A 21115-nucleotide genomic window follows, 5' to 3' on the forward strand; every position below is an offset into this window, starting at 1 on the left:
GGAAACTAGTCTTGGCAAGAAGGTCCTAGAGACTCTTATCTCTAATAAACTGCTTAGAAAAAGCTAGAAGTGGCACTGTGGCTCCAGTGGTAGAGTGCTAGCCTTGAGGGGAAAAAAAAAAGCTTAGTGACAGCGCCCAGGCCCAGAGTTCAAGCCCCAGGAATGGGAGAGAATAAAAACAGCCAAAAAACCTTGTTTTGTTTCCTACTCTCCCTAGTCAGGTAGACACAGAATTACACAGGGAGAGGTGGTGGGGGCAGTATTTTTTATTGTATAGCAGGAGGAACATCCTCCCCTGGGGACCAAGAAGAGGCAATTTCTCTGTCCTCAATCCAGAGTCCTATGGGCTTTTCTTACATGGATGTGAGGGGGGGGGCACCCCCAGGCCAGAACCCAGAATAAGAACTGCCATCTCACAAGTGCACCACGGGGGGGCCTGGCTTAGTCTTGAGGGGGAGTCGGTGGAGAAGGGGACCCAGTTTGGCCTGCATCACTTGGGTGTGACCCTGAAGACCCGGATGTGGATAGCCGAGTTGTTGCGGATCCGGGTCAGCGGCTCTCGCGCATCAGACTCCGGTTCCAGCTCATCCACGAGTTCCACGGTGGAAGTATTGGCGGCCACCTGCAAGGACCCGAAGCTGCCGGCCTGCAGCTGCAGGGCGATGTTGATGGCACGGTTGATGGCCAGGCCCAGCCCGTGGATGTAGATTTCCGTGCAGGCGTTCGGGCCCCGCGCCCCTCCGTCCAGCAGTTTCTGACAGCGGGCCAGCTGGGCCTTAAAGTCAGTCTTCATGTTGACGTATATGTCGTTGGGCCGACGGGGCAGGCGGTGAGGAAGGCGTTTCCTCAGGGTGTATTCCACCGGGTCCAGCTCGGCCTCCGCGGGCCCGCGGGGCTCTCGGTTTTCCGCCATGCCGTGGGGCCTGACACCGAAAAGGGACGAGATTCAAGGGGGCACCCCAGCGGCTGGGCCTCCTCTGGTCTCGCTCCCACCCCGGCCGCCATCGTCCTCCTTCCTCACCCCCAGGTCTCGCTCATTCGCCCCTCCATGTCCCTCCACCGCCCCTCTCCCCAGCTTCCCAGCACCCACCCTCTCCGGTGCGCCGTGCCTGGGCTCCGTGCGCACGCAGCCGTCTCCGCCAGGCCCCTCACGGCCTGGGCCGAGCCGCCCAAGCGAAGGGTGAGGTCCTCGGCCGGGCCTCGAAGGTGGGGAGAAGAGGGGTTCCGCCGCAGGCACCCCCCCGGACCACGGCTGCAAACCCGGCGGCGCAGTGCGCACGCGCGCCCGGCCGCTGCGCAGCGCACTCAGGCCACCGCGGTCCGGCTATTGCCTTCCGGGCTTCCGTTCGCCCGTCGCTTTCTTAGGTGCTCGCGAGATTTGCGCAAGCAAAGGCGAAGTTAACGCCGCGAGGGTTCCGGCGGTGACGTGATCGACACGTGCACGCCCCTAGGGGGTGTGGCTACATGCAATGAGGGCGGGGCTAAGTGATGTGGGCGTGGGTAAATGAGGCTGAATGGGCGTGGTCGTTGGAGGGAGGAGCCTATGCAGTTGGGCCAATCCAAGCTCAGCGCGGGAACGGTTCCGGAAGGGAGGGACCAGGCGGGAAGATTATTTTGAGGGGACCTGGAGGACTGTGGAAGTGGAGTAGGGAGAGATAGCGATCGTGCTGGGGACCCTTAAAAGGAGGCCAGATCTCTGAGCCGACTGCAGCTGCCTGGACGGGGCTGACTTCCAGCCCAAGATTGCAGTAGCCCAAGAACAGAGTGGGACCATCCAGATGAAGGCCAGATCCCCACCTAGGACTAAGGAGTACTCTAAGAGGCACTTAGTTCAGGGGAACCCACCCCTGGGACAACCCCTGGACCAGGGACATGTGTCCCCTGCGGGGAAGGCTGAGGCCTCACTCGCAAGGGGCCGTTGTGTTGGCCTTTGGGGCCCGGAGTGGCACATGCACCCCATCCTAACGCTCCCATCCTGCCACGGAGCTGTGAGTCTCTAAATTGACCGAAGGTTGGAAATAGAACTTCACTCTCAGCACCGCCTTCATCCTTTAGTTTCCTCTTCCTTCACTTCAGATTCTTATTGACAACTTTGGGGGTTCTTTTGAGATGAGATGGAACAACTCGACCTAATAGAGGTATCGGTCCACAGGCTTAAGGCAATTCTTTTGGAAAAGTATGCACAAATTCATCTTCAAATTTATTATGGAAAGGCAAAAGCTAAAACGATTTTAAAATAGTTGTGGGTTTTAAGGCAACTATCTGACTTTTAAATGTATGAAGTGAAGGTATGGCTCAAGTGGTAGAGCACCAGCCTCAAAGTGAGAAATCCTGAGTAGAAGCCGCAGTATCCATACACTGGAGGTGGGGGGGGGACTATATATGTAATAATTAGGGCCCAGATGCATTGGTTCACTAATATTGGCTACAGGAGAGAGAGAGATAAGAGATGTGAAATTCCAGTCTGAAGTCAGCCAGAGCAAAATTAAGATATCCTATCTAAAAAATAACCTAAAAGAGCTAGGTGCTGGTGGCTCACGCCTGTAATCCTAGCTACTCAGGAGGCTGAGATCTGAAGACCACCGTTCAAAACCAGCCCAGGGAGGGAAGTCTGAGAGACTCTTATCTCCAATAAACCACTAGAAAACCGGAAGTGGCACTGTGGCTCAAGCATACAGTGCTCACCTTGAGCTGAAGAGTTGGACAGCACCCAGGCCCAGAGTTCAAGCCCCACCAACGACCCAAAAAAAACCCTAAAAAATGGGGCTGGGAAGGTGGCTCAGTGGTAGAGTGCTTGCCTTGCATGCATGAGGCCCTGGGTTCGATTCCTCAGCACCACATAAGCAAAAAGAAAAAAAGCTGGAAGTGGCACTGTGGCTCAAGTGGTAGAGCGCTAGCCTTGAGCTGAAGAGTTGAGGGACAGCGCCCAGGCCCAGAGTTCAGGCCCCACGACCAGACCCAAAAACAAAAACAAAAAAAAAAAAAAACCTAAAAGCAAAATAGGTTTGAAAAGTGGCTCAAGTGACTGAGTGCTTGACCACAGGACCATCAAAATATGAAAATCGGCAAAGTATAAAATGAGTATCACTGGTTTATTTCTATAATCCTAGCGACTCTGGAAACTGGAGATCTGAAGGATCCAGTTTCAAAACCAGCCCATGTAGAAAAGTCTGAGCCTCCATCTCCAAAATAACTAGCAAAAAAGTAAGGGTAACCTGGGTGCCGGTGGCTCACGCCTGTAATCCTAGCTACTCAGGAGGCTGAGATCTGAAGATTTGCAGTTCAAAACCAGCCAGAGCAGGAAAGTGTCTGAGAATCTTAATCTTCAATTATATACCAGAAAACTGGAAGTGGTGCTGTGGCTTGTGGTAGAGTGCTTGCCTTGAGCAAAAAAGCTCAGGGATAGTGTCCAGGCCCAGAATTCAAGCCCCACGACTGACAAAAAATAAGTAAAAAAAAAAAATAAGGCTAGAAGTACAGATCAAGTGGTAGCCAGCCAACTAAGTAATCTTGGGCCTTTGTGATGAAATCCCAGTACAGCCCCCCAAAAGTGCTTTACTGGAGCCAGGTTCTGGTGGCGCTCATACCTATAATCCTAGCTACTCAGGAGGCTGAGATCTGAGGATTTCAGTTCAAAGCTAGCCCAGGCAGGAAAGTCTGTGAGACTATCTCCAATTAACCACCAGAAAACTGGAAGTGGTAGAGGGCTAGCCTTAAGTGAAAGAGCTCAGGTACAGTACCCAGGCCCTGAGTTCAAGCCTCATGACTGACAAAAGAAAAAAAAAGTATATTATTGGCAGAGACAGGTAAAGTACACAGTCCAGAAACACAAGTACAACAAACTTATTTTCCTTTTGTGCCAGTACAGGGCTTGAACTCAGGACCTAAGCACTGTCCTTGGCTTTTTCACTTAAAACTGGCTGGCACTCTACCACTTGAGCCACTGCTTCACTCTGGCTTTTTGCTGGTTAATTGGAGATAAGTATCTTCTAGATACTTCTAGATAGCTGGGCGCCTGTAGCTCACACCTGTAATCCTAGCTACTCAGGAGGCTGAGATCTGAGGATCACCATTCAAAGCCAGTCCAGGAAAGAAAGTCCGTGAGACTCTTATCTCCAATAAACCACCAGAAAACCGAAAGTGGCACTGTAGCTCTAGTGGTAGAGCACTTGTCTTGAGCTGAAGAGCTGAGGGACAGTGCTCAGGCCCAGAGTTCAAGCCCCATAACCAAAAAAAAAAAAAAAAAAAAATGTATAGATACTTCTAGACACTTCTAGACTACCTGAGCTGGTGAGCTGGTCTCAACTCTCAATCCTCAGATCTGTCAGCCTCCTTTGTAGCTAGAATTACAGGTGTAAGACACAAGTGCTGGGCTAGCCAGTCCTGGGCTTGAACTCAGACCCTTGGCACTATCCTGAAGCTTTTTTGCTCTAGGATAGTGCACTACCACTTAAGCCACAACTCTACTTCCAACGAGATGCTTTTTGGAGGTTAATTGGAGATAAGAGTCTCTCAGACTTTCCCACCCTGGCTGGCTGCAAACTATTGATCCTCAGATCTCAGCCTCTTGAATAGCTAGACTTATAGATGTTAGCATAGTTGCCTGGCTCATGATGATTTTTTGTCGTTGTTGTTGTAGGTTGTGGGGCTTGAACTCTCAGCCTGGGTGTTGTATATCAGCTCTTCAGCTCACGGTGAGCACTCTAACACTTGAACCATAGCAATACTTTCTGGTTGTTTAGTAGAGAGAAGAATCTCATGGACTTTCCTGTCTGGGCTGGCTTTGGACAGTGATCCTCAGATCTCAGCCTCCTGAGTAGCTAGGATTACGGGTGTGAGCCACTGGCTCCTGGTTTGAAATAACGCTTTTAAGTAGAACAAGAACTGAAGCTGAATAATACAAGCATATGGTAGATATGAATCTAAAATCTGGAACCATAAGACATGAAGATGAGCCAGGTGTTGGTTGCTTAGGCCTGTAATCATAGTTAATCAGGAGGCTTAGATGTGAGCAAACCCCAGGCAACACTGCCTCCTGCAAGGCAGGTGCATTTTGTCCCATCTAGACCAGATCCTACTAGGTAGGTTATATGTGACTTGTTCATTGCTCATTGGTGACACTGCTAGTGGAATGTAATTAATTTTAATGTCTGATTATTAACAATACAGATTATGAATTTTCACTACTGAGAGTGTGTATGTGTATATGTTTATAGGTAAAGAACTTTTTGTTGTTTGGGGTTTTTTGGTGTAGGTCCTGGAGCTTGAACTCAGGGCCTGGATGCCATCCCTGAGATTTTTTTGCTCATGGATAGGACTGTGCTCCACTGCTTGAACCACAGCTCCTCTACCAGTTTTTCAGTGATTTTTTTGTTAGTTGTGGGACTTGAACTCTGGGCCTGAGTGCTGTCCCTGACCTCTTCAGCTCAAGGCAAGTGCTCTTCCACTTGAGCCACAGCGCCACTTCTGGTTTTCTGGTGGTTAACTGGAGATAAGAGTCTCACAGACTTTCCTGCCCATGCTGGCTTTGAACCTTGATCCTTAGATCTCAGCCTCCTGAGTAGTTAGGATTACAGGTGTGAGCCATGACCACAAAGATGTTTTATTTATTTTTAAATTTTAAGTAGTTGTACAATTCAGCAAGTTAGATTGTGAGTATAATGTGTCTAAAGCATCTTATGAAGATGTTTTGCAGCCAGGCGCTGGTGGCTCACACCTGTAATGCTAGCTACTCAGGAGGTTGAGATCTGAGGATTGAGGTTCAAAGCCAGCCTGAGCAAGAAAGTCCATGAGACTCTTATCTCCAATAAACCACCAGTAAACTGGAAATGGCCCTGTAGCTCAAGTAGTAGAGCGCTAGTCTAGAGCTGAATAGCTGAGGGACAGCGCCCAGGCCCAGAATTCAAGCCCCACGACCTGGCATTAAAAAAAAAAAAAAAAAAAAAAAAGTTTGGCAAACTTTTCTTTCTTAAAATTCTAGAGTTTGAAGTTATGGCCTGGGGCTTGTTTGACAAGCACTCAACCACTTCAGTAAGCTACACCCCAGCCATAAAAACTTAGTTATGCAAATACATAAGTTTTGACACTTAGGTATTTGATAAAGGCTCATTACTGAACAATTGAGTTTAAGACAATCTTTTTTTTTTTTTGGGTCCGGTCGTGGGGCCTTGAACTTTGGGCCTGGGCACTGTCCCTCAGCTCTTCAGCTCAAGGCTAGAGCTCTACCACTTGAGCCATAGCGCCACTTCCGGCCTTTTCCTTTTTGCTTATATGGTGCTGAGGAATTGAACCCAGGGCCTCAGGCATGCAAGGCAAGCACTATACCACTGAGCCACCTTCCCAGCCCAAGTTTAAGACAGTCTTATCTCTTGACTTAAAAAACAACTAGCAGAACCTGACATTAAAGTGGGGGGGGAGAAGAGACTGGGGGTGTGGCTCAAGTGGTAGTGCAAGGCCAGAGTTCTAACCCCAATACCAGTAAAAGATTAAAAAAAAAAAAAAAGGGTGGGGAACAGGACACTAGAATCACCCCTGTAATACTAGCTACTCTGGAGATTGAGACCTGAGGATCTGGAGATTGAGACCTGAGGATCCGGAGATTTAACGCTAGGGGAGGGGGGTATTGGGGGAATGCAGATAAGTCTGCAAGACTCCAATGAACCAGCAAAAGCAGCTGGACCAGAGATGTGGCTCAAGTGGTAGAGCGCCAGGCTACCAAGGGCAAAAAAATCTGAGTTCAAACTCCAGTACCACTGGAAAAAAAAAGTTAAATGAACTAAGAACCCCAGTAAACCAAAATAAATAGTTTCTTTTTTCCTTTGTCAGTAGTGGGGCTTGAACTCTGGGCCTGGGAGCTTATCCCTGAGTTCTTCCGCTCAAGGCCAGCGCTCTACCACTTGAACCACAGCACCACTTCTGGTTTTCTGGTGGTTAGAGATAAAGGGTCTAATAGCCTTTCCTGCCCAGGCTGGCTTTGAACCTCGATCCTCAGGTCTCAGCCTCCTGAGTAGCTAGGATTACAGGCGTGAGCAACAAAAGCTTTTGAGTAAGGAAAAAAAAAGCTGTCATGAGCTTATAGACTATCCTAGACGTGTTATGTGACTAAAACTTCCATTCTACTGACTTAAGTGGTGCTGGGAATTGAATTCAGGGTCTCACGGGTCCTAGGCCAGCAGCGGAAGCTGCAGTTACACCCTAGTCTCCCATGCACTTTTCTCTGTGTGTGCAATTACTGGAGCCTGACCTCAAGGCCTTGCTCTGTCAGTTTTTTCTCTCGAGGCTGATGCTCGAACCCCTTGAACCACAGCTCCACTCACGGCTTTTGGCTGGGTCACCGGAGACAAGGGTCTCCTAGACTTTTACTTCCCGGGTTGGCTTCGAACCGGGATCGCAACTCCTCAGCCTAGCTGGGAGGGAGCTCACGGCGCTCGGTTTGCAGTTGGGAAGTTTTTTCTCCAGCAACCTGGGTGGACTCCCGGGAGGCGGCGGGCTGGCCCGCGGGGCCCGCGGGGAGAGAGGGAGGGCGGGGGAAGGCGGGGAGCTCGGCCAGGGCCGCGGCCGGCGCGGGTCCCCCCCGCACACCCCCCCCCCCCCCCGGCTCCACTCCACGCCTCCCCTGGAAAGGTCCCGGGCACCGCTCGGGCGCGGGGCGTCACGTGTCCGCCGAGGTCACGTGGTGCCGGCGGAGGGGGCGGGGCGGGGCGGCTGGCGGGCGCCCGGGCCGAGCCTCTCGGGCACGCGCCTGGCCGGGCGTGCGGCCGGAGCGCGGCGGCGGCGGCGGCGGCGGCGGCGGCGTTGGAGGGGGCGGCCCCGCGTCCGCGTCACGTGGTACAAGGCGGGCAGCCATCTTGCTACAAACACAAACACAGAGGAGCGGCCGCCGCGGGAGCGCCAGCGCCCCCTCCCCTCCCCCCGCCGCCGCCGCCGCCGCCGCCGCCGCTCCCCCTCCTCCTCCTCCTCCTCCTCCTCCTCCTCCTCCTCCTCCTCCTCCTCCTCCTCCTCCTCCTCCTCGCCTTCCTCCTCCTCCTCCTCCTCCTCCTCTCTCCCGGCCCGCCGCGCGCCGCTCGCCGCTGCCACCACAGCCACCACCACCAACGCCCGGGACCGGACCCTCGCTCCGTCCCCCCCGCGGTAAGCGCTGTCCCCCGCACCCCGCCCCGGAGCGGGCCCGCCCCCCCCGGCCCCGCGGCCCCCGCTCCCCCGGAGGCCGCCCCCCTCCCCGCCGGCCGGGCCTCGCGGCCCCGGCGCCCCCGCCCCGCGCACCTGGCGCCCCCTGAAGGGCGCGCCGTCCTCCGGCCCGCGCCCTCCACCCCCGAGCCCCAACGGTCGCCCCTTCGGGGGGGGTCCCTTCTACGCCCGCCGGGCACCCTCGACCCCGGCGCCCTCCCCGCCCCGCACGCTTCGGGGCTGGGGTCCCCCCTCGCGCCGTGCGTGCGCGCCCCGCGCGCTCCTCCTCCCCCCAGGCCCCCCAGTGGGGTCCCCCCTCCCAACGTGCCGCCGCGTCCGTAGCGGAACGAGTTGGGCCTTGCAAATCGCACCAGCTCTTGGACCAACATGGAAGCTGCCCCTGGGTCCCCGAGCACCCCGCCTGGACTGTGCATCTGCGTCTCCTGCCTTACACGCGATCACTTTAGTGCTTGGTCATCGGAGGGGGGGAGGTCCCCCCCTTCTTTTCCCCTCCTCTGCCCGTTGTCCAGCTGCGCGAAACACTTGCCTTACACGGGCTGTTGCCCCGTCTGTCAGCATGCCCCAGGCCCTTCCCACCTCCGGCCCCCTGATGCACCCCTGGCCCCCCCGTACACTTCATTGCGTTTCTGTAATGTTATTTTGCAAGAAACTTGAAAGAGAGCTGTATTTACCTTTCTTCTTTCACCAAGTCCTTACTAGAGTTCCCAGTCAACTTCCACATCTGTTTCTTCCCAGTGCTGGGCGCTGGGAGACGCTAAATAAATTCTTTTTGGCTGGTTCTTTCCACGCAGGCCAGTCTCAAGTTCACTTCTTGCTTTTCATACACCACCACACAGCCTCCTTATGCCAGCATCCATTCAACCCCACCTCCCCAACCCCTACCTGAACCCAGTAAAATGATTACAATTTGTAGAGTTGGGTCTCAGCCATCCACCTTACCTACCTCTCCATCCATTGCAACTATGCAACTCCAGGATATCCATAGTTCTACTGTGTGTGTGTGTGTGTGTGTTTGCATATGCGTGCACACACAGTTACAGGTACTGGGGCCTGAACTCAAGACCCAGGTGCTGTCCTTTAGATTTTTCAGTCAAAGGCTGGTGCTCTATCATTTGACCCACAACTCCACTTCTTGGCTTTTTGGTGTTTATTGGTAAGAGTCTCTTGGACTTTTATGCACAGACTGGTTTCAAACTGAAATCCTTAGCTTTCTGAGTAGTAAGGATTTAGGTATGAGCCACCAGCACCCCAGCATGGTTCCACATTTTACTTTCTATAGTGTAGGAATTCGGTCTTGGTCCTCTTGTTGGGAATGGCTCCAGGCTGCTCTGGATTTGGTTTTTCTGTCATTGCCTAGCAGAGTCTGAGTCTGGTGGGTCCCAGATGGTAATTACAGTCAGGTGGTTTGTGTGTCGATTGCTGGACTGCTTTTGTCAGCCTTGGGACACATTTGTATTGTCATTTGATGCACTAGGACCCCCCCCCCCCCGTTTGTTCTTGCATGGACTCTGGTTGGAGTTTGGGATGGTAGCTCCCACTTTAGAGAAGAGGCAAGTACGTGAAAGACTGAACAAGTCTTAAGTTAAAATGGGGGTCTCCTAATTCATACAGAATCTCCTCCAGGCTTGGATAGTGTTGGCACAGGGACTCTTGTGGGGAGCTTCAATCTGCCTTTCTGGTTTTCCTTCACTAGAGCCCAGGCTGGGGTACATGAGTGCAAGGGATCAAATGAAATAAAGTCTGAAAGTGCTTTGAAGACTGGACTAGTCCACAGTCACCAAGAGGTGGGTGGCGTTTGTCCTCGAGGCAGTGCAGGGGGGAGGAGATGTTGGGGGGAACCTCAGAGCCTGCAGCTTTTTTTTTTTTTTGGTGTTGTAGGGCTTGAACTGGGGTGTGTGTGTGTGAAGGAATCCTGGATATTGCCCCTGAGCTTTTTTTTTTTTTTTTTGGTCGGTCTTGGGGCTTGAACTCTGGGCTTGGGCACTGTCCCTGTGCTCTTCAGCTCAAGGTGAGTGTTCTACCACTTGAGCCACAGCACCACTTCTGGTTTTCTGGTGGTTTACTGGAGATAAGCGTCTCACGGGCTTTCCTTGCCTGGGCTGGCTTTGAACCATGATCCTCAGATCTCAGCCTCCTGAGTAGCTAGGATTACAGGCGTGAGCCACTGGTGCCCTGCTGTCCCTGAGCTTTTTTGTGCTCAAGACTAACACTCTACCACTTTGAGCAACAGCTCCACATCTGGCTTTTGTGGCAGTTGATTGGAATTAAAGAGTCTCAGGGACTTTCCTGCCCAGGCTGGCTTCAAAGAGCAATCCTTAGATCTCAGCCTCCTGAGTAGGTAGGATTACAACCATGAACCACTGGCACCTGGCATGCCTATAGCTCTTCTGATCAAGCCTCACAATCCTCCTGTCTTTCCATACTGGGACAGGGTCAAATCACCTCTCTCCGCACTTGTCCCAAATCTTGGGTCATTTTGGACTCTGCCTCTGTTAACATTGCTCCAGATGGGGACCAATTTTAGGGGTGTAGAGTCAGGAATTCATGCTCTGAACTTTGTGTTGGACCACTTATATGTTTCCCTTCAGAGAGTTTCTGAATCCAGCTAACAGGCTCCCTGTCCCTTATGATTATCCCTCAAGCCATTTGGGACCTTGCTGGACCAGCTGTTCCTGCTCCCCTTGTCTCCGGCAGGGGGCAGTCTTTTAATAGTAGTTCTGGTGCAAAGGGAGGGGGCAGAGGTGAGGGGGCCAAGCTGAGGCAGAGCTGGGAGACAAACTGGGTGGCCCTGGCAGCCAGGAGGTGAGAGGAAAGGACATCATCCTTAGTCCTGGCTTGTCTTCATTGCAGGGTGACCAAATGCCAGGCCTTGAGGGTACTTGATGCATGAACATCAGACCATTGCTATTGTTGGTTGTGAGTTTTTGGTTTTTAATCTGTTTTCTCAGGGATTTCCCTCTGGCAGGACAGCAGACTCTCCTGGGATGGTGTAATTGGAAAAGAAGTGTGTGTTGGTTTCTCTTGCTCTCTGATAAATGCTGAAGAGGGTTTGTGTTACATGGGCTTGTGGGGAAAGGATGGATCTTGGTCTTGGTGCTGTGGACATCTACCAGTGGCAGTTCTCTGCCCAGTTGTAAACAGCTATTGTCAAAATGCCTCTTGGGAACAGGATCACGTCTCCCTTTTAACAGCTCCTGGCTTTGAAGTGGTATGTGGACCAAGGCACCCCTGTCAGCAGGGCTGGACACTGCCTACTGCTTGCCTGGTCCCTTCAGTCTGAGGAAGAGGCTAGGCGACCCCCAGCTCCTGTCCCCAGAACATCTGTGGCTGAGTCCAGAACTTTATTTCATGTTGGCTCCCCAAGAAGAGGGGAGTCTGGGCTGTTCTGCCTTCTCTCTTGGTGCCTATCCCCTGCCTCTGCCATGTCCCTGCTCCTCTGCTTGTTTCTTCCTCAGTGAGGGAGAGGAGGGAGTGTCACCCCTTCCAGCTTCCCATGCCCGCAGGTCTAGTATGTCCCACCAAGTGAGCAGAGGAGACCCAAACGGCTGTCGCAAAGTCCTGTAAAGGAAGAAAGGCCTTTGCAGTGTTTAGGGTAGGAAGAGTTGAGGTATGAAGTGCTTCTCCCCAAATACCTTCCTCCTGTGAGCATGTCTGTTGAGGGTGCATGGAGTCCAGAGCTCCACTGAGTCACACCCCAGTCCCACTGCAGTGCTGGTGAATTATTTGGGGAGTACTGGAGTTTGCACTCAGCCTGGTGCTTGCAATCACCCAAAGCCCTTTTTTTTGCTTCAGTTGTTTTTTCAACAGGGTCTTGGGGTTTTCCCCAGAGCTAGCCTTAGATTATGATCCTCCTGTACTCACCTCAAAGCTGGACTTTCAGGCATGGATCACCACACTAGCTTGTTGATGGGGATGGAGACCTTGCTAACTTTTTACCTGGATTGGCCTGGAACCAAGATCCTTCTGAGCTTTTGTCTTCTCAGTAGCTGGGATTACAGATACGTGCTCCCACCACTCTGATCCCTTAGAAATTGTGGTCATAAAATGTATTGCTTCAGCTGTTTTCCATTTCCAGAAGTTTTTCCTTGTCTTTGACCTATGCATCACCTCCCATCCCTACCTCACCTTCCAGCAGCCCTTACTGCCTCTGTAAATAGCATCCTTTAGAGGTAGTTTGGGGTGTGTGTTGTGACATCACACCCTTCACTGGTCAGATCCCAGGTTTACTTTAAGAACATGAGCCCTGTTCTGTGGCCATGGAGGCCTTGTTGAATGCAGTGGGAAGAGAGCAGTGAGTTTCCCATTGGCACGTTGGTGCTGTGTGCTCTGTACAGTTGAGTATCCCCAATATCTTGTAGATGAGGTGCCCTTACCCTAGTGCCCCGGTGTGGCTCCATTGCCTGTCAGGATTTGCTAATGTTGCAGGTGAGAGCATCTTTCCTAAGCCCTGGTGGAAACCTCTTCTTCCTTCCTTCCAGACTCAGGCATCCTGGCGTGGACGGCACTGCAGAGGTGCTGCTCCAGCCTCCCCCCCAGCCCTTGACGGACACCTGAGTACCTGGACACTGTCCCTTTCTCCTGTGCTCCTGTCCTTCCCACCTGAATGAGCCTCCTCCCAAGAATCTCATCCCTTGTTCTTTAGAGGACCCCATCACTGCCGTCGCCATTGCCACCACCTCTTTAGGCCCCAGCAACTGACTTGCTTTCTACTTTCTGGTGAGCGAGCTTTCTGATGCTTTCTGGGAGAGTGTCTGTCTGCTATTTTTCACTGGCTTCTTCCCCAGTCCTAGTCCTTGGATGCGCTGTCCAAGCAGCCAGCCAGCCCTGATTTGCTTGTTTTTGAGACAAGTTCTTGCTGTATAGCCCGGGTAGGCCTCAAGCTCACAGTTCTCCTGCTTTGGCCTCCTAAGCACTGAAATTACAGATGGGTGTTACCATGCCTGGCTCTGGTGTTTTTACTTGAGGAAAGTTATTTAGGTAAATATCCCAGACTTTATGCCTAATCCTCACAACTGACCTTTTCTCTCTGGTAGCTCCAGCACTTTTTCTATGCCAGGAAGGTCCATGCCTGCCTCCGTTGGCCTTCTGACCAGATTCTATGTGCCCTGTCTCTTTCCTTGGTGGGAGGATGGTGACCTGAGATCTGGCCTAATGTGTGTGGTGTGAGTGCTCTAGGCCTGTCCCGCTGTGCAGGACAGTGGCGGGGATTAACTGCCCCCTTCTTCTCCCCAAGGATCTTCCCCAGATGTGAAGGTTCCTCCCCAGAGCTGCTGAGGCTGGACCAGTAGCCAGTGTCCTGGGCCCTAGGTTTACCCCAGCACCAGCACCTGCCTGAAGAGACTCTGGCCCTCCCTCTTCCCGGGTGAGGCCCCAGGTGAGGCTGGCTGCAGGTGAGCGGCACCCTGTGGAGGAGAAGGGGCTTGAGCTTGCCTGCTTCTCCTCTCTGTCTGCCAGGTCCCTTGCCTACCTTGGCTCAGCTTTGGCTACCCCATGGCATGAGAGGCCTTGTGGCTGGCCTCAATGAGCCCTGTGACAGTGTCCACTGAGGTGGGGGATTAGGACGATGGCCAGTCTGCAAAGGCCGTGTCAGCCTCTGCTCCTGTGTCCACAGGTGTTGGGACAGTCGAGGGCTCCCCTCTCCTCACCCAAGCCTCTGGGAAGCACCCCTGGTACCATAATGGCCGCAGAGACACTCAACTTTGGGCCTGAGTGGTGAGTTGGTGCTCTGGCTGGGCTGGAGGAGCTAAGGTGAAGAGCAGAGCCACTCAACTGGTCTCCCTCCCTCCCTCCCTCCCTCCCTCCCTCCCTCCCTCCCTCCCTCCCTCCCTCCCTCCCTCCCTCCCTCCCTCCCTCCCTCCCTCTTTCTCCTGCCTCTGTTAGGCTGAGGGCCCTTTCCCGTGGTGGCAGTGTAGCCTCCCCACCCCCATCCCCCGCCATGCCCAAGTACAAGTACAAGCTGGCCGACTATCGCTACGGACGTGAGGAGATGCTGGCTCTCTATGTGAAAGAGAACAAGGTGTGTGGGGGTACAGGGAGGCCTGGGGAGGATGTCTATGCAGCCAGAAGCCCTGAGCATGTGTTCTCTGCCCCACAGGTCCCCGAGGAGCTGCAGGACAAGGAGTTTTCCGCCGTGTTACAGGAGGAGCCACTGCAGCCCCTTGCCCTGGAGCCTCTGACTGAGGAGGAGCAGGTGGGGCAGGCAGGGGCTGAGGAGCCACGCAGGGACTGGAGGTGGGGACTGAGGCCAGGAAGTTGGGGTCCTCACTCCCATCCCTGGCTCCCTCCTCAGAGAAACTTCTCCCTGTCAGTGAACAGCGTGGCCGTGCTGAGGCTGATGGGGAAAGGGTCTGGGCCCCCCCTGGCCACCACCCCCCGCGGCAGGGGCAGTACACGGAGCCGAGGTAGAGAACTGGGAGTGGGCACTGTTGGGCCTGTGGTGTCAAGGGGGAGACATGACACTGGCAGGTGTCACGTCCAGGCATCCTACCTTTTCCAGGCCGTGGCCGTGGTGACAGTTGCTTTTACCAAAGAAGCATTGAAGAAGGTGAAGGGGCCTTTGGACGGAACCCCAGGGAGATCCAGCGAAGCCAGAGCTGGGATGACAGGTGGGGCTTGGAAGGAGGTGGCACAGGTTGGTCAGTGCAAGATGACCAGAGACCTCCTTTAAGCCCTGGCCAGTGCTTCCTGGGCCCTGCCTGCCCATTTTCTTGTGATTGTCTTAGAGTCCCCATGATCGGTATACCCCATTGGGACCCTTTACCCCTACCCCGCCTGTCCCTCGGTCACAGTTCTGAAGGGTAGTAGGGAGGAGGCCTGTGTCTGAACAATGCATTTCTCCTACAGAGGTGAGAGACGCTTTGAGAAGTCAGCACGGAGGGATGGAGGTATGAGAGCTATGAGGGTGGTAGTTGGAGGGGGGATGTCTGGGGTGGGTGGCCCTAGGTAGAAACAGGAGAAGCGTGGAGCAGGCTTCTATCATGATCTCAGGTTCCATTGTAAGAATCTGGTCCATCTTCCCCCCAACCCCCAGCTCGATCTGGCTTTGAAGAGGGAGGGACTGGCTTGAGGAAGGAGCACGCTCGCTCGGATAGCGAGAACTGGCGTTCACTTCGAGAAGAGCAAGAGGAGGAGGAGGAAGGCAGCTGGAGACTTGGGGCAGGACCCCGGAGAGATGGAGATCGCTGGCGCTCCTCCAGCCCTGGTGAGATTGGGCTGAGTGGGGTTCAGGAAGTATCCTAGGTATGGGGCCCCCCATTATAAGAAGAAGAGGACAGAAAGCTCATGGGGTGGGCCTGAGTGAGAGAAGTCCTGGGTGGTTCTTGGGGAGCTTCTGGCTGGACAGGAAGCTGATTTTCCCTCCCCAACTTTGCCTCTAGATGGTGGCCCTCGCTCTGCTGGCTGGCGGGAACATGGGCGGCGCAAGTTTGATTTTGATTTGCGAGGGGAGAGAGGAGGGTGTGGTGAAGAGGACGGGCGGGGTGGGGGAGGCAGCTCTCACCTCCGGAGGTGCCGAGGGCCTGATGGCTTTGATGATGACAAGGATGGGCTCCCGGAGTGGTGCCTGGATGATGAGGACGAGGAGATGGGCACCTTCGATGCCTCTGGGGCCTTCCTGCCTCTCAAGGTATCTGTGCAGTCCCAGGGAGAGCTGGACAGAGGTCGGTGGGAGCCCATCTGGGTTCCCTGTTCCCCTCCCACCATGAGCTGTCCACCTCTTCCCACACAGAAGGGCCCCAAGGAGTCCATTCCTGAGGAGCAGGAGCTTGACTTCCAGGGCTTGGAGGAGGAGGAGGAAGAGCCTTCGGAAGGGCTGGATGGAGAGGTACCTGAGGCAGGTAAGGCTGCACGGCCATCCCAAGAGCCTTAGTCTGGGGCTAGGAGGCCCTGGGTTGTGTCGCTGGGCTTGTATTACAAGGCTGCCCACCTACCTGTAAGTTTTGGCTGCTTAGAAAGATGGCGGAGCACATGGTTAGATGAGGGGAGGAACCTAGAGCAGCAGAGCAGCAGGTGAGAAGCCAGCTTGATCAGTATGACCTTTGAAACCCCCTCGCTCTGAAGCCTGGGTGGCACTCCACTGGCCTGCACCATAGCTCTGTGTGATGTTGCAAGACCCACTGATGTCCCACAGCATGGGGCCGTCATGGGGGAGAGCCAGCGTCACTCAGGTTTCAGCTCCATTGCTTGAGCTGCAGTTAAAAGGGTAGATACAGGCCTGGGAACGTGGCTTAGTGGTAGAGTGCTTGCCTAGCATGCATGAAACTCTGGGTTCGATTCCGCAGTACCACATAAACAGAAAAGGCCAGAAGTGGCGCTGTGGCTCGTGTGATAAAGTGCTAGCCTTGAGCAAAAAGAGGCTTAGAGACAGTGCCCAGGCCTTGAGTTCATCAAGCCCTAGGACTGGCAAAAAAAAAAAAAAGTTCAGGAACAATGTCCAGGCCCTGAGTTCAAGCCCTGGGACTTACCCCCCCTCCCCCCCCAAAAAAAAAGTAGAGACGCACTGCCTAGCACTCAGGTGGCAGCTTTGGGGAGGATAATAACCCTGCTTGAAAAGTCTGCGCCTTGTGCTCTTCTTGCTTGGCTTTTTTACTCATGAGTGCCACTCCACCACTTGAGCCACAGCTCCATGTCTAGCTTTTTACTGTTAATAGGAGAAAAGAGTGTCATGAACTTTTTCTGCCAGGGCTGACTTTGAACTACAGTTCCTAGATCTCAGCTTCCAGAGTAGTTAGGATTATAGATTTGAGCTACTTGTGCTTGCTCTAGCTTTTCTACTAGTAATTGTAGCTAGAACACTTTGGAACTTTCCTTCTCAAGCTGGCTGTGAGCCATCCTCAGATTTTAGCTAGGGTTAGGTGCCTAGCTGTTGGTGTTTTGTTGTTGTTGTTGTTTTTCCAGTCTGGGGCTTGAATTCAGGGCCTGGGCACTGTCCCTGAACCTGTCTGTGCTCAAGGCACTCTACCACTTGAGCCATAGCACCACTTCTGTCTTTTTCTGCTTATGTGGTACTGAGGAATCAAGCCCAGGGCTTTGTGCATGCAGGGCAAGCACTCTACCACTAAGCCACATTCCAAGCACTATTGGTTTGTTTTCATATGCAGTGCTAAGGTTTAAACTCTGGTCCTTGTGCTTGCTGGGAAAGTTCTCTACCACTTGAATCATGCCTCCAGCCCAGAGTTCATTTTTCAAGTAGGCCCTCACTATACATTTTACTTTTGTACCTAAGTCAGCTTTGGATCTTCATCTTCCCATCTACATCTCCTGTGTATCACAGGCATCACCTGCCATGACTGGCTTGTTCGTTGAGATAGGCTCTTACTAATCACTCCACCCGCCCCCCCCCCCAACCACACACACACACTGGGGTAGCCTTGAACCATGAAACCATGAGCCTCTTATTTTTCACCTCTTAAGTACCTAGGATTATAGGCATGAGCTACTATGCCCAGCCTCCTCCTCTTCAGTTTTGAGTTTTGGAAATTACCCTTCTCTTCCAGGTGGGAAGGAGTTGACCCCTTTGCCTCCTCCAGAGGAGAAGTCTAGCTCCTCATCTCCACTGCCCACCCTTGGCCCCCTCTGGGCAGCAAATGGAGCTGGGGACGAAACTGTAGATAAAGAGCTCCCTGCCAGTGAAGGTAGACGGGTCGTGCATGTGTGTGGCTGCTGTGGTGTTGTATGCTCCCTCCTTGGGTGAGAGGGGCCCTGGGGCCCTGTCCTTGCCTCCTTGCTCATGTGTCTTCACTCCTAGGAAATGATGTTCCTCTGAGTCCTGGGGTGGGCTCACCCCCTGGGCCACCAGGAGACCTGGAGGATGAGGAAGGGTTGAAGCACCTGCAGCAGGTGGGCTCCTGCAGGGTACAGGGCACCCCTGTCTGTCTGACCCTGCCCCAGGTTCCATATTTGACACTCTGTTCTCTTGACCCCGGCCTGATATTGGTGGGGTTGGGAGGCAGCTGAACCTCTCTTTCAGGAGGCGGAGAAGCTGGTGGCCTCGCTGCAGGACAGCTCCCTAGAGGAGGAGCAGTTCACGGCCGCCATGCAGACCCAGGGCCTGCGCCACTGCACAGCCGCCCCTGCCCTGCCCCTCAGCCACGGCGCTGCCCGCAAGTGGTTCTACAAGGACCCCCAGGGGGAGATCCAAGGTAGCCATGGAGGCCAGGGCCACTGGGTCTGGGCCTGTTCAGATGACTGTGGTGGGCCCTTTGATCCCAGTGGTTTTTTTTTCTCCTCCTATCCCTTACTGCCTTGGTTCAGGCCCCTTCACAACCCAGGAGATGGCAGAGTGGTTCCAGGCTGGCTACTTCTCCATGTCCTTGCTAGTGAAGCGGGGCTGTGACGAGGGTTTTCAGCCTCTGGGAGAGGTGATCAAGATGTGGGGCCGTGTGCCCTTTGGCCCTGGCCCCTCGCCACCCCCACTGCTGGTGAGCTAGGGCCCTGTAGGTTGCAAGGGGATGTGGGTGGCAGCGGACCTGACCCTCTTGCCGTCTGGGTGCTGGGTATGCTCACATGGGCGCTCGTGTCCCCAGGGGAGCATGGACCAGGAACGGTTGAAGAAGCAGCAGGAGCTGGCTGCGGCCACCTTGTACCAGCAGCTGCAGCACCAGCACTTGCTTCAGCTTGTCGGCAGGTATGCAGGCTACAGGCCTCGGGTACAGGGCTGGTGGTAAGGTAGTGCAGGTGCTGCCCATGCCCCCTGTGCCCACAGCCGCCAGCTCCCACAGTGTGCACCTCGAGAAAAGGCAGCTATGGGAGACCTGACGCCGCCGCAGCAGCAGCAGCTCACCGCCTTCCTGCAGCAGCTCCAGGCTCTCAAATCCCCCAGGTCTGTGGGTGGCCTCTAGGGGGAGGGGGTGGAGATGAGAAGTGAAGGGTCCAGGCAGCAGTGGCCTGAGTCAGCCTTTGCTCCTCAGAGGTGGAGACCAGAACCTACTTCCGACCATGAGCCGCTCCTTGTCGGTGCCAGATTCCGGCCCCCTCTGGGATTTACATACCTCAGTCTCATCACCCTCGGGTGAGTGGACCCCCCGCCCCCTCCCCACACAGGGTGAGAGCTGCAGGCCTCAGTGCCCTCTGCAGCTGCCTCTGCCGCACACAGGTGGTGAGACCAGTCTTTGGGACATACCAATTAACTCTTCGACTCAGGGTCCAATTCTAGAACAACTCCAGCTGCAGCATAAAGTAAGTGTGAGGCCAGGGCCCCGGCACGGGCAGGGGGCTGGGTGCAGGCGGTGGGGCCTGGCGCCAGCCAAGCCCCTGGCGCTTGCAGTTCCAGGAACGCAGAGAAGCGGAGCTCAGGGCCAAGCGGGAGGAGGAGGAGCGCAAGCGGCGAGAGGAGAAGCGGCGCCAGCAGCAGCAGGAGGAGCAGAAGCGGAGGCAGGAGGAGGAAGAGCTCTTCCGGCGCAAGCAGGCTGGTGTCCCCGCTCTCGCTCTCCTGGAGTTAAGCCCACACCAGGGACCGGCAGCCCCCCTCACTCACTGTCTCTTGGCCCAGGTGCGGCAGCAGGAGCTGCTGTTGAAGCTGCTGCAGCAGCAACAGGCGGCAACGGCCCCTGTGCCTGCAGCGCCCGGCTCCCCACCTCCGCCCTGGGCCAGCCTGTCCAAGCAGGGCCTGTCCATGAAGACGCTGCTGGAGCTTCAGCTGGAGGGTGAGCGGCAGCTGCACAAACAGCCCATGGCCCGTGAGTCACTGCGGGCCCAGGCCTCCAACCACCGAGTGGTAAGCTGGACACGACTCCCCTGGCCCTGGGGAACTCCTGGGAAACTTCTGGATTGCCCCTAAGCCAACACTGCATGCCCGTCTGGCTCCCTTCCTCTCTATGCCTTACCTGGCTCTTTTGGGTCTTTTGTTGGAGCCCTCTGACTCACTCTCCCACCTTTTACAGCAACTTGGGGGCCTGGGTACAAACCCCCTGAACCAGTGGGTGTCTGAGTCCGGACCACTGTGGGGCGGGCCTGACAAGAGTGGGGGCAGCAGCAGTAGCGGGCTGGGGCTCTGGGAGGACACTCTGAAGAGCAGCGGGAACCTGGCCCGCAGCCTGGGCCTGAAGAACAGCCGGAGCAGCCCATCTCTTGGGTGGGTGCCTGCCTGCGGGGCTGTAGGGCGGGGGAATGGGGGAGTGCAGAGCACTCCCGCTTATCTCCGGCTCCCGTGCCACCCTCAGTGACTCCTACAGCCACTTGTCGGGTCGACCTGTCCGCAAAAAGACAGAGGACGAGGAGAAGCTGCTGAAGCTGCTGCAGGGGATCCCTAGGCCCCAGGACGGCTTCACCCAGTGGTGTGAGCAGATGTTGCACACCCTGAGTGCTGCGGGCAGCCTGGACGTGCCCATGGCCGTGGCCATCCTCAAGGAAGTAGAATCCCCCTATGATGTCCACGATTATATCCGTTCTTGCCTGGGGGACACGCTGGAAGCCAAAGAATTTGCCAAACAATTCCTGGAGCGGAGAGCCAAGCAGAAAGCCAGCCAGCAGCGGCAGCAGCAACAGCAGCAGCAGGTGAGGTCTGGCGCCCAGAGGAGGGGAAAAGGGCCCTGGGCCCCCTTGATGCACCCTCCTCTCTTAGGAAGCATGGCTGAGCAGCGCCTCCCTGCAGACAGCCTTTCAGGCCAACCACAGCACCAAACTCGGCCCTGGGGAGGGCAGCAAGGCCAAGAGGCGGGCACTGATGCTGCACTCGGACCCCAGCATCTTGGGTGAGTCATGAGGCTGGGCAGGAGCGGAGCTGGGTTTCCCACGCAGGCTACATAGGCTCTGGGGGAGTTGGAACATGCTTCTCCCCTCCTGCAGGCTACGCCCTGCATGGCCCTTCTGGTGAGATCGAGAGCGTGGATGACTACTGACCAGCCAGTCCCACCAGCCCCTGCCTGGGTGAAGGCCGAGGGTGGTAGCGGTGGTGGCGGCGGCAGCAGCAACAGCAGCAGCAGCAGCAGCA

General features: G+C 55.0%; 2 protein-coding genes across 9 annotated transcripts; one reads left to right on the forward strand and one right to left on the reverse strand.

Annotated features, from left to right (window-relative positions):
* Positions 1-247: 247 nt before the first annotated feature.
* Positions 248-1369, reverse strand: Pop7 (POP7 homolog, ribonuclease P/MRP subunit). 2 transcript variants are annotated; one of them, XM_069989217.1, is made up of 2 exons: positions 1110-1369; positions 248-923 (listed from the first exon to the last, which is right to left on the reverse strand). In XM_069989217.1, exon 2 carries the CDS (start codon positions 911-913, stop codon positions 491-493), a length of 423 nt encoding a protein of 140 aa, XP_069845318.1. In that variant the 5' UTR covers positions 914-923; positions 1110-1369; the 3' UTR covers positions 248-490. The 2 variants fall into 2 exon arrangements, with proteins under 2 accessions (XP_069845318.1, XP_069845317.1); XM_069989216.1 differs by having other exon boundaries at positions 1091-1368.
* Positions 1370-7986: 6617 nt separating this feature from the next.
* On the forward strand, positions 7987-21115 carry Gigyf1 (GRB10 interacting GYF protein 1). Of its 7 annotated transcripts, none has more exons than XM_069989272.1 (25): positions 7988-8130; positions 9881-9971; positions 13421-13561; positions 13799-13899; positions 14068-14203; positions 14282-14377; positions 14477-14588; positions 14684-14792; positions 15031-15071; positions 15218-15388; positions 15564-16022; positions 17682-17819; positions 17933-18024; positions 18155-18326; positions 18439-18605; positions 18711-18811; positions 18890-19006; positions 19095-19195; positions 19280-19362; positions 19451-19591; positions 19676-19900; positions 20067-20257; positions 20346-20679; positions 20747-20876; positions 20971-21115. In XM_069989272.1, the coding sequence occupies exons 4-25, from the start codon at positions 13865-13867 to the stop codon at positions 21021-21023; spliced, it is 3204 nt and encodes a 1067-aa protein (XP_069845373.1). In that variant the 5' UTR covers positions 7988-8130; positions 9881-9971; positions 13421-13561; positions 13799-13864; the 3' UTR covers positions 21024-21115. The 7 variants fall into 7 exon arrangements, with proteins under 7 accessions (XP_069845375.1, XP_069845377.1, XP_069845373.1 ...); XM_069989271.1 differs by lacking the exon at positions 9881-9971 and adding an exon at positions 12666-12903; XM_069989275.1 differs by lacking the exon at positions 9881-9971 and having other exon boundaries at positions 7989-8130; positions 15564-15811; positions 15914-16022.

The sequence above is a fragment of the Dipodomys merriami genome, unplaced genomic scaffold (genome assembly GCF_024711535.1).
Source record: "Dipodomys merriami isolate MVZ:Mamm:240054 unplaced genomic scaffold, mDipMer1.0.p SCAF_373, whole genome shotgun sequence".
NCBI lineage: Eukaryota > Metazoa > Chordata > Mammalia > Rodentia > Heteromyidae > Dipodomys > Dipodomys merriami.